This window comes from Tympanuchus pallidicinctus, unplaced genomic scaffold, assembly GCF_026119805.1.
Source record: "Tympanuchus pallidicinctus isolate F22 unplaced genomic scaffold, pur_lepc_1.0 scaffold2, whole genome shotgun sequence".
NCBI lineage: Eukaryota > Metazoa > Chordata > Aves > Galliformes > Phasianidae > Tympanuchus > Tympanuchus pallidicinctus.
Genome location: NW_026294721.1, coordinates 22,066,035 through 22,081,161, shown reverse-complemented (window position 1 = coordinate 22,081,161; position 15,127 = coordinate 22,066,035). Strand labels below are relative to the sequence as shown.

Here is a 15,127-nt window from a genome sequence, read left to right as displayed (position 1 = left end):
GTAGGTTTTACTCCACTAATAAAGCTATTTGTAGAAACATTAAATTTAAAGCTGTTTGTAGAAACATTAAATTTACAGTATAAAAATCTTAAAATATGACAACTCCAAAGCCAGCTCCCAAGGGTTTGGTCAGACAGGAACAGCCAGATGCCCTCTGTGGCCTATTGATGTCTTCTGCACTGGAGCCACGTGTCATTCACCTCAGAAGCCACCCTCAGATGCTGAAGGTAGAGCCCCTAAGTAAGCACAGGCTGCAACCCACCTGCCAGCCTCCTGGAGACTGATGTTGGCTATGGAGCACCCAGCTGTGAGTGAACCCAACACGATCAGTTTCTTTAACCTCACAGAAGAGGCTGCAACACTCCTTGCAAGGGAGCACAGCATTTAATCTGCAGTTTTAATCTGCAGCCAGCGTGCCCAGAATTAGGACACGAGGATAGTTTTGCCTCTTCCTTCATGGGGCTTTTGTGAAGATGCATGCTGCTGAAAAACTCAGCCACAGTGATAGGCACAATAGAAAAGCCCTTGAAGACGACAACAAACCTGCCTCTGGAGTAGTTGCAGTGTATGCAGAGCACAAAACCAGGCCTCTTACCAAAGAGTAAGGACAAGGACGTAGAGCTTTTGGAGAGGGCCCAGAGCAGGGTCATGAGGATGATCAGAGGCAACAGCTCACCTGTCAAGAAAGTCTGAGAGAGCTGCACTTGTTCTGTGTGGAGGAAATTCTGGGAGACCTCACTGCAACCTTCCAGTACTTGAAAGGAGCTTATAAATGGGAGAAGGATTGACCCTTAACACAGCCTGAGAGTGTTAGGAAAAGGGGGAATGGCTTTAAACTATAAAAAGCTCTCCACGGAGAAACCCTCCCTCTTGCTGAACAGAGCCCGATGGAGCACTCAACAGATCTCTGTGCTGCGCTCAGGGAACGTAAAACCTCTCCTACAGAGACTCACCAAAATCCGAAGCACATAAAAGCAGCTTTCATAGAATCACAAAATGGATTGGGTTGGAAGGGACCTCAAGTATCATCAAGCTCCAACACCCGTGCCGCAGGAAGGGCCACCAACTTCCATATCTAATACTAGACCAGGCTGCCCAGGGCCCCATCCAATCTGGCCTTGAACACCTCCAGGGATGGGACATCCACAGCCTGTCTGGGCAGCCTGTTCCAGCACCTCACCACTCTCACAGTAAAGAACTTCCCCCTGATAGCCAACCTAAATCTTCCCTACTTCAACTTAAAACCATTTCTCCTTGTCCAGATGTTATCTACCCTTGTAAAGAGTTGACTCCCCTCCTGTTTGTGGGCTCCCTTCAGGTACTGGAAGACCGCAATGAGGTTTTACTGCAGATGTATTGAGTCAAAGGAAAGAGAGAAAAAATAAAACAGATTAATTATCTGAGTCAAGATTTTTAAAATGATGACATAACAATGCTGGGAAAAAAATTTTAAGAAGTCCTTTGTTCTTAAACACTTTAATTCCCCTCACTCATCTAGCAGACACAATCACTACTATCACCGCAGTCTGTAGAAAAATAGAAGGAAACAGATCTGCTAATGACTCCCATTAGAAAAGTTAATATTAAATTTAGTTTCCATTTGGAACAGGGTCAGAAACACAGCAGAAAAGGTCTAATTAAGCTTTGCAAAAATGCCTTGTAGTAACATTAGTGGGAAACTAAAAAGTGTTCTTGCAAAAAAAGAATGTGAAACTGAAAGAGCCAGCAACTGTTGGCTATTCATTGAACTGACGAAAAGGGGGATTTTTTTTCCAAAAGGATAGTTCAAAAACCAGAAGCAGATTAACAAGCAGTTTTAACATAATCTGATGAAAAAAAGGAAAGCCAAGGAAACATCCAAGGTAGCTTTGCTTTCCCATCCACAGCATCAGGAAGACAGTTCCAGGAGACCTTTAGGATTAATTTTTTAAAATAATGAGTTTGAGGAGCAGAACGGGTCAAGGTCCACAAGCATCACGTAAGCCTAGCAAAAAGAAGCAGCAATGTCCCTTGCCAAGTGCTCAGTGGATTGCAAATTGGTTGTCAACTCCAAAATCTAAGAGGAACAAACAGGGAGAGGCAAGCACCACCTCTACTGGCCCTTTACATATCTGCAGGAGCAGGGTAGGACACCACCATACTGTTAAGTAGGGAAAAGCAAACAACCAAAAAAATGCCAGCAACAAAAACCCCTACGTTCATTGTGACTAAGTTCACTAAGAATTTGGAAATGAAATTTGGCATGGAGATATTTGCACATTCTGGATGTAATGCTTAGATAGCCAGAACAGAGGACAGGGGCAACCATCACCAGAGCTGGAGTGCAAGTACCCAACTTGCGCAGCCTTACAAAGGGCTCATTTTTAAATGCCAGATTTAAAGGAAAGATTTTTCTCTCCATTCCTTCTTTTCCCTTACAAATTAGAGTTAGTACAAAACCATCAAAACTGATGCAGCAGTTTTTTAAATAGCATGCTCTCTTCACCATTGCTTAATATTTACTAACAAAGTGAACATCTTCCTCTGCTATCTTGTAATGACAGTGGGTGAAAGGACATTTTCTTGCAGTGTTTTACCTCAGAACAGCATGTTGGTGGTACTCAGGTGCTCCACATGACCCTTCGCAGCTCCTCTTCAGACTGATGCACATAGTGAACCACTCAAATGCTTCACCCCATTCTCTATCTCATACTTTTGCATTCGATTTCCCACTCAGCACCTGCCCATCTTCAGAACCTTCAATACCAGGGCTGTCTCTGGATCTGAGGATCTGAGCTATTCACGTGAGCTGAGGGCCACTAGGCTCTCATCTCTCTGCTGACAGTCATAGGGCAGCACCCTAGAACACCACAGATTTGGTCTTCTCAATCCATAGCCTCATTGAAACTTCTCCCTTTCATTAAGGTTTTCAAACTGTCCACATTTATAAGAACATTCTGCAGATTTTCTTTTGATTTTTGCTACGATATCAGTACAAAGGCTGAAGAGGAGGCTTACTTTCTATGATCTCTTACTGAAGTTCCCCATCAAATATTAGGAGTCAGAGACTAAACTTGAACAGAACTGTTAAGATAAAACTGGAAGGATCCACTTCAACTTGTAACCAACCATCTAACACACACATTATTTATGAATGGCCTTTCAACAAATGCCACAAATGGCCAATAAAGGATTACTTAAGGATTCCAGTTTACATTACAGAAGACAGATGTCACTCTTCCCAAGTGGCTGAGACCATTTGCATGGCTATTTAGACAGCCCAGACTCCAGGATCTCAAAACCTCAGAATGAGAAAAGGTCTCAAATTTAGTCTGTCATTTCCCAGCTCAGACTTTGTGCCATTCGGTTCATTAAAAATAAAACAGAACAAAATAAACAAAGAAAACCAATCACACCCCACCCCGTTGGCAATGGAATCACCACCCAGAAATAATGTTGTCTAGCATGGGAAATGAGTTTGTGACATAGTCATTAGCAATCTGAACACCACACATTAAGGTACAGCATCTCTCAAGAGCCTTGAAAGAGTTAACCACTTAAAAGGGAGGAATTCCTATGAAAAGAAATAACTAGCAATCAAGACAGATCTGGAACATGCAAAATCTGGCTACTGAGGGTCTATCTTGCATGTCAGTCAGCTTCACTGGCAATTCTGGCTCGCAGAAGTCCTTTCAGTCACAAAGCTTCTGCAGAAGATAGGATTATGCAGTGAGCACTCAGGAACACTCCCAGTAGTAATTGATGATGGGGTGACCCGTCGTACAATAACCTGATTTATTTCTGAATGCAGAGAACTGGTATCTGAAGTGCCAGCTGCACACAGTGAAGAACCCGAGTCTTGTAACACTCTGACCCTGGTGAATCACAAAGGTCCAGATGAAGAACAGCCTTCTCATCTTTCCCAAAATACGCTGCTTGACTGGCTGATTTCTGACAACAAACCCATTCAGACAAATGCCACATTTTTTCAAGTTTCTCCACTTTATCACCCAGATTTCCTGCATTTGAGTATTACCTCTTTATAATCCCAAACACTTTGTGTTTTTGTTTTTGTTTTTGTTTTTTCAGATCAGATGGAAATACTACTTTCCATAACCAGACAGATCACCAGTTTTTATCACTGTTAGTGATAAAGAGAACCTTCAGTGAGCCAGTCAGCAAGTTAATCCTGTTCTAAGCTAATTTCTGATCACTAATTTCAAGCAAACAATACCAGGCTTAAGAGGCTTGGACAGCTTTGCTGGTGTTGTCAAATCATAATTATTGCACAAGTCTTAATACATGAACACAACCTCTTGAAGAAATTCTCTGTATGACTACACACCAACGTGCAAGCCATCTCTCTGACCCAGGACTGCGGTCCAAACTGGAAATTGTACCAGAGGGTGTCTGACACAGGCAGGAAGATCTCACCACAAAGTGTGGAAAGAATTTCACTCCTTGGAGACCCAGGTGAATAGGATTCATGGCACATTTGCCAGTGAAGAAGAAAGTATTAATAAATACAGCTTGGCTACCCTGGGCAAGTTACTGACATATGGAGTGCATGCTTTTAGCATCACAAAGGCAGTTTGAATAACTAGTACAAATAGATGGATATAACTTTCCTTTTGCATCCATAACTGCATTTTTAATTCAGAAATGTGGCAAATCATCACCAACTGCCTAAAGCCAGCATCACTGTCTACCTTCAAAATTATACAGAAAATTGCTTCAATTAATGGAACACAACCTTTACCAGCTATGGAACATTTTACTGAATAATTACAGCTTCCAGACATTTTACAAGATGTACCAAATTCAATCATAATTACATGAGAAAATATATGCAGATAAATACTTAAATATCTACACCTCACAAATCAAACTGACTTCTCCTTACTATTATGAAGTAACCAAGAGAGAAAGAAAAAGCCAGCACGTCACCAGCAAGCATCAGAAGGGTGCAAAAGGGTGACAGAGAATAATTTTGATTAAGAGACTGCATGGAAAAACATGTTTCAATTTTGAGACTGTCCTCTGGAAGTTGTTCCACCAATGAATATCCTCACTGTTGGCTTCCAGACTTTCTGGCAGTTTCAGCAATAACCAACATACCTTCCAAATGCTTCAGACATTTTTCAGACATTTCATCTTGCACCCTTTTTCAGTGTCCTTACTTAGAAGAGAAACTTACAAAAAGCTTTGTATTTACATCATTTACACAACATTGCATAATTTTTTTCTTCTGTCTTCAGATTTCAAGCAGCTGATCACAACCTCAAATGCTTTAAATACAGTCTAAGTTGCAAAAAACAGTTTATATTAGTGTGGTATTGTGTGTATTTCACTATTTTAGTAGACACCTTGTCCCCATAACAGTGCTATGGACACTGATAATACAGAAGTATGACCAGCCTACTCTTAGTTACTTCTCAGAAGTGTCACACTAAGACCTTATATTTTAATAAGTGCTTATAGAAAGAAAAAAGAAAATGTCCTTGAGAGCACCAATTTGCTCCAGATCTACTGTATTTTTAATTCAGTGGTATTTCATAAAACGTGTGTCATCTTTGTATTAGTGCTTGGAAGCTCTCTTTAGCTCCATTGCAGAACATCATGATGTATCCAGAAACCTTGCTTATCCACAGACAAGTAAACAACCTGAAAATACAGACTAACACATTCAGCAACAGTTGCAAGCCACTGCAACAGTTTTGCAGTCCTTATGACACTGCACTTCTTCAATATTTCAGCATGGTGTCTCAATCATTTTCACTTTAACCCACTCCAGCTCCCACCTCCACAATTAAAAGCACTTCAGCTCCACTCACCTAGTGCACACTTCCTCAACAAAGCTTCCAGCTGAGATTATATCATCCCCTGAGCATCAAGTTTTCTATGACTGTATGAGTTTTCACTTCTGGGGGGTGGGTGAAAAGGGAGGGGGAGGAAATCAGCCAACTCTCTTCATATTGCTAAAAAAAAAAAACAACCTTCATTGTTTTATGCCTTCTAATCAAATGCCATTTCCTAATGTTGTTCTCTGATCATTTCTTACTTCTGGCCACATTTTTTTAGATCGCGTTGATTTCTTCCCACTCCCAAATGCTCAGCATCTTGTATTCTTTTCTTTGTACCATGTTTGTTGAAATACATTTTCCTTTGCTTCAGCCTGAAAACCCAGACTGATGGGCTGCAGTTTCTACTGTCAATGCAACCACGTGGCATGTTTCATTTTCCACAAGGGACACCTTTTAGAGATCAGATTATTGTGCTTTAAGGCTGGGAATTCTATTTCTTTTTACATGTAATACTACTATAGTTTTCTTTTGATCTTCATTATTTTGTTCTCACTAACAAGAAAGGAAAAAATTATTTAAGCTACACAACTGCTCTACAAAAAAAATCTTTTCAGTACATCTCAACTTCTTGTTTACATCAGGCAGCAAAACTGCAAGAGATGTTAGTCATATTCTCTATTCAGAATTGTCAATAAGAACAGAAGCAGCACAATATTTAAGCTAGGAAAAAAAGTGCATTTTCATTCTATATTCAATTCTGCAGTGAAAGCCTTTAAGCACGTACAGAAATTCAGTTCCAGTGCAGGAGTCAATATTAATCAATTGTCCTACAAAATCAAACCAAAATGCCTCAAGAACATGACCACAAAATGACAACTCTTCAACTCTTAGACAATATGTTTCTGTGGGTTCTTTTGTTTCTTGATATGAAACACATCAAGATCATCTTTAGAAAAAGCATTACTTAACTGAGAATTTGTTTAAATGGCGGGACTAAAACCTTTTTGCAGATAGCTCATACCTCCGAGTTTGTTTTTTTGTAAGGAAAAAAAGAGGAAGTCAGTTAAAATGATAGATAAGGGGAACATAGAATTGCAATCAGTGCAGTGCCTACGCAAAACAAATCTAAAGCTCTTCCTTGTAGTCTCTCCTTTTCAAGTGGAGGGCAATAAAAATCTGTCATGAAAAATCCAGTCTGAATAGAATTGAAAAAGCTTCACTTACCAGAGTTGGAATGCCAGCAACCAAATGCTTTAGAACCAAATGCTTTAGAAAATGGAGGCTGCGAGCCACACAAAAAACTGAATTCCACAACATATAAACAATTCAAGCTTTAAACTGATTCATGGGAACAAAGACACTTGCTTCAAAATTTCATCCTTATCTTACTGGAAAACAAATTCTTAAGGAAAACATGTATCAGCATCCAGCCAACTTTGACTTAAAATACATTATGATCACTCAGTATATAGGAATACTAAGACAATCTTTTTCAAATAGCACAGATTTTACAGAATTCTGAGACACAACACAACAACTGAGCAAACTCACAAAGCAGAGGGCAGCAGTGCTTTGAACACAACTTGTAAAAATAAAACCCGTAATGCCAGCCAAGAAAAATACATTATTTAGAAGACTAAACATTTATTGAAAAAAAAACCTAGAATATAACTTTGCTGTAAGCTAAATCCCCACTCCTAAAGTACTGCTTAAAAGCCATCCGAAAGAGTCATCATGTGGTTGTATTTCTGATGATGAAAAAGAAGTCCGCTCCTCCACACTTCACAAGTTTTCTTCAATTCTGAGGATTCCATCATATAAATGCATTCATAAAACATTTTCCACCACAACACTAAGCCAAAAGGAAATTAAGCACTGGACCCACATCCCTCAAACTTGTTTTCTTCAAGTAGTAAAAATAGCAAAAGTTTCAAAAACAGATTGCAAATCATTATATATATATGAACATAACAACTTGGAATTATCTTATGTTTCCCATCTGGCAAGCTCAATGAATCAATGGTTTCACCCAACTACAAGATATATAAGCTCATAAAGAACTGCCAGAACTTCCCTGCATTTTTGTAGTACACCACCATCCAGATCAGCTTTAAAAAATGGGAATAGATCCTCAAACTATCATCTAACCAGACCATCATGTACTAGGTTCTTAAATTTAACACATTGTGCTCATATATTCAATAACACAACTGGGACAGAAAGACCTGCAAATGGTTCTTGCAATGCAAACAAAAGATGTGTACATGGCAATGCTTCTGACTCACATAAAGGAATTCAGTTTAAAAACTAATATGAATTACACTCTGATGAATAAGAAAATATTTTTACAAGCTGTTGGAGCAGATGTACCGTAAGAACATAAGCTTATGCGTGCTCTTTAAAAAGATACTGGAATATTTCAGTATTTAGGTAATGTTTACTAACTTAGTGAAATTTCTATAACAAAGTGGCACACTGTAACATTTCTATCCTGCTGGCATCAGTGATGCCAGCATAGAAATCATTTACATCACATTGACTGCCTCCAATAACCTCTCCACAGAAAGATGATTTTCCCAGTTTTAGTCCTCTTCAGGTTTTTAACATTTCTGGAATAACAATTTAAGTGTTTATTCAAATTCAAAATCCAGAGAGATATTCTAGGAAGTAGGAAAGAGGTTATGCATTTATCTGATTTCAGTGCTCTTCATGAATAAGACTAACATCAGCAGAGTGCATAATGAGTTGAGATGAACTTCACACCATAGAGTGAGGAGAAAGGTAAATGATTTAAAATGTGCTCAAGTAAGTAGCATTTACTTGATACGGTACATTTGCAGAATTACCTTTAAAATCTTTCACTAAACATATTTCAAATCATCAGGCTTCAATATACTAATGGGTGCTACAACAGGAGCAAACAGGTAAATGGTGTCTTCTGGATTAGCCATAAGAAGCTAACATGCTACAAAGAAGCCACTGATGAAGAGGAATTATGGGACAGAGATACTAAAGAGACCCTTTACCCACAACTGCTGTATGGGAAGCTTCATCTTTAAATAAGCTCTGGAATGTTATTCTACATAAAATGACCAGCAAGCAAAGTGCTTCTCAGTTGCAGAAAGGTATTCCACTATACATTCTTCTAATTCACTGGTAAATTGCATTTAATATGAAAAAAAATTAAAAGCTTTTAGGCAAATCTCTGCTTACTTGTTTCCATGATTATTCTTTACTGCAATGCTTGTAACTTCATCTTAATAAATTGATTTTTAAGGACCTGCTTCCTATCAGCACCTCTCCTCTCAGTCCGTCACTGCTCAGTAACAGAATCAGTAGGAGGCTCTTAATCCCACCTCTCACTCATGAGGAATTCTCAGTTTCCTGAAATATTTTAAAGTGCAGAAAAGATTTTCCTCACTTATTTATACTCAGTTATTTCACTAATATTTCAATTTGAATGATCACAGCCTCTATTAAACAACCGGTTCTTGAAGAATCTGGTATGACTTGGGTGCCCACTGCAGAAAGCCTTTAAGCTGATTTTGTATACTGCTAGAATTGCAGATTTCAAAGTTATGAAGTCTAGGCACTTATCTCATGACTGTTGAGGACCACTCATGTAATTCTTTCTCAGACAAGCATGGGCAATTCTAAAAAATAAAAAATAAAAAAACAAAAAAAACCCCACAAAATATGTAGTTTAGAATTCAGATAATGGAAAATACCTACAAGTAAATAAATAGAAAATACAATGTATTCACGTGTTTAATTATAAATATTTCTAATACACTTTTGACTATTATTACTTCCAAATACATTTCTTACATCTTCTAGCAATGACCATTTTTGGCAATACTGCTTATTGAAAGTAAAAAAAGCCAAAAATGCCAAGTAACTTTCAATATACACTACCATAAGTGTCTCCCAGATTACATCTGAAGATATTTACACAAAAAAAAAAATTGAAGAAGTAGGGGAAAAAAGAACAGAATTTAAACAGAGGAAATTCACTGAAACCTCTACATTTTTTCTTCACAGTAACCCAATATCCTCTGGCTGACCACATACAGCTGACTCCACCAAGGAGAAAAACCTGATTTTTTTTTTTCTGAAGTGCTGTTGGTAATCACAACGGTGGCAAAAAGGTTTCCAGGTCACGGTACTTGAGAGCAGGTCAGTGCCTGTTTGAAGGAATTTATCTCATAGAAAAGAAAAACTGTGAAACAATCACACAGCTGAAACATAACTATTAGTTTAAGGTTGGCAGGTTCCACTGGAACAAACTCATCGTAGCTAATCTTAATATCTCCCAAGAACCTTTAATGATATCTTGAAAGAAACTAAGGAAGTGCAAACTGACTGCAAAGGGACACAAATGGAAAAACTAAGTGTGCTGCATGTTTTCAGGCAGTTACGTTTGCCTATCTAAACTTCAAGTCTGAAGTTCTGAATTGCAGTAAATAGACAGAATCTCCAGCAGAATTTAAGTCAAGCAGCTTTTCAAGTGGATTTGTCATGGAACTTTTTTGACTGCAAGTCTAATGCTTTTCCAGAAAAAGAAGCAGTCTAAGGATCTAACAGTCCGGGAAGCCTGCAAACCAAAGCGAGGTATGCTGCTGAGGTCACTGTAATTTCAGAAGCTTTTCAGCCATTTACATGACTTCTTCCCAAATTGCTATCAACTTAAAGATTTCTTCTGCTGAGCTTATAGTATCTCCAAATCCACATGACGAACATCAGGATTTCGTTGCTGAAAATAAAATAAAATTACATTTTTATTGAAAATATTCAACATTTTCACACCTAGATACAAATAATAGATTTCTAATACGATGCTGGCAACTGGATAACAAATTCCTTTTTCTGGTAACATCAATGATTTTCAATCGAGGAATAGGTTCAACAGATATAATCATTACCAGGAGCTATTCTGAAGACTAGGTCATCTTTTTATTTTTAACCTTTTAAACCTCACAGCTGAATTAGCTCACGCTTTATAAGGTATGAAAGAGCAATTATAATACTTAAAAGGCAATTTGTTTTTACATAAAAAATCGCCCAAATAAAACATACTGAAAGCAATATACTTACATATAACAAGTAATTTGCAGAACAATGGATAATTGCTGAAATAATTTGTCATATGTCATCAAAGCTATTTGACTCAAAATGCTGTTTCTATTTAGACATATGCATTTTCCAATATTGTGTTTCATTACATGGATTGTATAATTCACACAGTGTACCTGAGAGTCACCTGAGGTACACTGAGAGTCACCAACTTCAAAGCCATGTGAATTTGAAATCCCCAGCTATACCAAATCCCAGTATTCATGTTAATAAAATAATTAGTCGTGAGCCTGCCACACCTTAAAAGCCATGAAGAACTTGATCTGCTGATGCAATTGCATCCCCAAAATATTTTGATTTATAAACAGCATCACTCTTAGGATATAAACTAAAACTAGAATATTAATCAAAAATGATAGACAAACATAGATACGCTCTCGAGCAGAACCTCCAGATTAAGGGAAAAGATGGCCATAACACTAATGAATATGTCTGGCCATGAGTATACATGCAGCTCTATATTTGTGCCAGAAAAGGTAAAATTAACAACCACAAAATAAGTAGAAACTTAAAAATGGCAACAATTTGTTGCATTAACCAAAATATACTTAAATCTTAGAATAAAAAAAAGAGATGTAATGATAAGAAAGTTATGACAGGCCTGTAAGAGCAGTAAATACTGTTCATTTCAACATGAGCAGAATAAGTTGAGTAATCAGAGCTCTCACCACAGAGCTATATCAGTTTCAACAGAACGCTAAACATCAGATTAAAAATAAAAAATTGAAATTTCCTTCTTTACAACCAAAACAAAATTCACTGCCTGTAAATAACCTGACATTATGAGAATACTCTAGCATTTAAAGGGGCACAGGTCTCACTTTCTGAAAGCTGTGTTCTATAAATAAAACTGAGCCAAATGCAAAACAAAGCACAGCTTTGCTGCTGTGCAGAATTCAGTGAAACTACAGCAAGAGAGCTGGCATTAAAATCAATCACCTCTTTTCCTCTTGTATTTACGTACACAATCCCAAGAACTAAAAGCAGTGATACTGTTTGAAATATATCAGAATATACATTCTGTACTAAACAGCTAAATTTTACCTTTAGGTCCTTCTCAAGTCTGTCTACTTCAGCTCCCAGTGTGTCAATGATATTCTCACCATGCTTAAGCATGAATGCTTCTAATTCTTCTAGGGTCTTCACTTGCTGAATTTCCTTGCAAGAAATCAAATACAAGAGATTGAGTAAAGGGTGGGGGGGTGGTGACAGTGTTAGAAATAACCCTGCAGAGGGTTCTGATATATTCAATAGGAATGAAAATGCTAAAAAAAAATTTAAAAAAAAAAGTGTGTGCCTTTGCTATTTCCTTTCAAAACATCACCTACTGATATATCAAAGGCACAGAAGTATATCTATTTGATGCAAATAGCTGGCTCATCATTACACCTCCATTTGACATATAGTTTTCTTTTCCTCCTTTATTTGCAAACTAAGCCTAGAAAATTTCATTCATTTTCTGGAAGCTTCTGGGGTATCACTTTCTGGCAGAGAATGATACTGTATTTTTTCATTATTTTCATGCATTCCTGCTTATGCATACACTGCTTAGCCTGGGAGTCACGTTACCAACTGATCTTCAATCCCACAACAATTGCTGTGAAAGCTGCTGTAAGTAATGCTCCTCAATAATATGAAAAAGAAACTCAAAGACAGCTGACAAGAACTAAGACCAGGAGATCAAGTGTATAACAAACTGAAACAATAAGGTTAAGGAAGACAGGATGTTACACTCCTTGATTTCTTCAGAGGTCTTACACCCAAGAACCAAGCTGACCAGAAGCCATTTGTCCTCTATTATCTCAGCCATAGAATGGACGATACAGCTGCAGTATAGGACAAGTAGGTGATTTGTAAGACTCAGTAAAAGAGCCAGTTCATCATCTGTATACAACTACAAAACAACAGCTTTGTCTTCAGTTTTAGAGTAATGGGACAGAAGAGACTAATAATGTACCAGAACAAGCTTAAAAAATATCCCCCAATCCCACTGATGTTGGACTATCACACGGGCAAGTCTAACAAGCAAAAGAAGTGAGATTAACCTGAGTGACAGCACTTCAACTGATAAATTTTACTACTTCAGAATAAGCAGTGTTGATACCATTACAGAATAAGCTAATAATTCAAAGAAACACAGACAAAAAGGCGAGCATTATGTCTGCCCTTGATTATGGATGACTGAGTCCTACTGAAAGTGGCTATCCTTTAATGATGTTTTCACAGCTGACACAAGGGTGCTACTGAACAGCCGTAAGAGCAAAACAAACCAACTCAGACTTGGCAATATAAAAATCAAGCAAGCCTGTGTTCCCTGTTGCACAAATCTGATAGCTCTCTTCCTTCCAAGAAGTATATTAAATTGAAATCCAATACATGAACAGATCCCTTATTGCTCTCTCTCTATATACATACACACACATACACTTTTATTGTTATTAAAGGGCAGTATGTTTTAAAACTTGAGACACGGACTAATGGCTTAAAGATTTGCACTAATTATACACAAACTCAGACAGCTGCTAAGTCATCTTTAATGGACACACATACAATGCAGACCTCAAACTTTCATTTTGAAAGGACAGCAGAGAAGAATCTGATAGCTACACAAGTAAATGCATATAATAAATAGTTACTTGTGAAAATAGATGTGTCAGCAGAAGATTTTGCCTACTTAAAATTCTCCCTATAGTTTAGATAGATTATTCTTTACTACAGACTTCATAGCTTTACTATGCAAAATTAACCCTAACTCAGTGGGGTTTTGCATTTCAATACTGAAGGGAGGGATTTAAAAAAGCTTCTCTGAACTACTCTAGAATCAGAGACATCAAGGATGGTTACTTGATGAATGCGAATGCTGTCAAAATGCTGAATCACATCATGCAAACAATCCATATTCAAGTCTAGCCTGAAAGGCAAGATAGATACAGCCATTGCATCTTTAGCACCCAAAGCAAATACCTGTGCCAAAAAGCATGCTTTTGCTTAGGTGACAGCCTTCTAGCGTTGCCTGAAGTTGTTGTAATTTAAAAAAAAAACATTTGATGAGCTGCATTCTCACCAGAATGATTTTAGACAGATCTGCATTTTTCTAAGTTGATTTAAAAATCTGCCTTCCTTTTCACTCAAGCCCTGCTAAGCCCAGAAATGGGTCTATCTCAGCAGCACGTTATTACAATTCTGCATATAGATACACTAACACAAAGTAAAGACATCTGCAAACCTTCAAAATGAAGAAGTCATTTCAACGTCTCATCTACTTGAAAAAATTTTAAGTATACTTGAAGCTGCAAAGCAAAATCAAATGCTGGAAGTAACAAAATCACTTTGTTTAAACATACTTGTAGCAGCTGTTCAATGTCCTGTTTTTCCAGGTAAGAACGTGTAACAACCCGTCCATCAAAGTCTACTTCTGCCTTGAATCTCACTTTGCTCATTCCCATGTCTGTGGCTTTAACATCGTGAATTGCTCTGAAACCATAATTTTTAAATTTGAAATTACTGAAATCATGTTGTCATCACGCACTTCCATTAAATACTGGTTTACATTTAACTAGTTAGATCACTCCCACAGGTACCTGCTATGCCAACACAAGCATCCCCACCTATTAAAGGGATGGCTACAACAAAAGGCAGACTGCAAGAAGCATGGTAGACTCAGAACTACATTTGTAGTATTTGAGAAAGAATTTTAAAATAACCTTTTAGATTTTAAGTACAACTTATTCGATATCACATGGAAGGTTTTGTGCTTTCTTCCACTCTGAAACATTATTTTGGAATTAAAAAAAAACATACACGCAGCTACTTAAAAATCTTTAAGTACCGTCAGTTCTGAGGTAAGGAACAATGAGCTGATTCGTCACAGTAGTTACTGGAAGGACTCATTGCAATTACAGAAATGCCCTTTCCTAGTTAAATGCACAATTTGTAAGGGTGTGATTTGGAGAATTTTCTATTCCAAGCTACATTTAACATAAGAAAAAGTACTGGATGTTGTGTCTGGAACTCATTTTTGATCATATTGAATAATTGATCATGACTAATCACAGTACAGCTGTTTGTAACTGGTGACAATATTTATTTATTCAAAGGTCCTTAAAAGATGCTTCAAGATAAATGTTGCAACATTTTGGACAACTCAATCCTTCTGATTTTTTATTGTATAGCTTTACTCAAGTTTGTTAAGTAAGTTCCATGATGCACAA

General features: G+C 37.5%; 1 protein-coding gene across 1 annotated transcript in view; it reads right to left on the bottom strand.

The window, feature by feature from the left end:
* Positions 1-5,892: 5,892 nt before the first annotated feature.
* SLC30A9 (solute carrier family 30 member 9) overlaps positions 5,893-15,127 on the bottom strand; it is a 28,188-nt gene continuing 18,953 nt past the window's right edge. The window contains 3 exon segments of the mRNA XM_052682309.1: positions 5,893-10,536; positions 11,961-12,074; positions 14,261-14,390. Of these exon segments, the coding sequence (XP_052538269.1) occupies positions 10,492-10,536; positions 11,961-12,074; positions 14,261-14,390 (289 nt within the window). The 3' untranslated portion in view covers positions 5,893-10,491.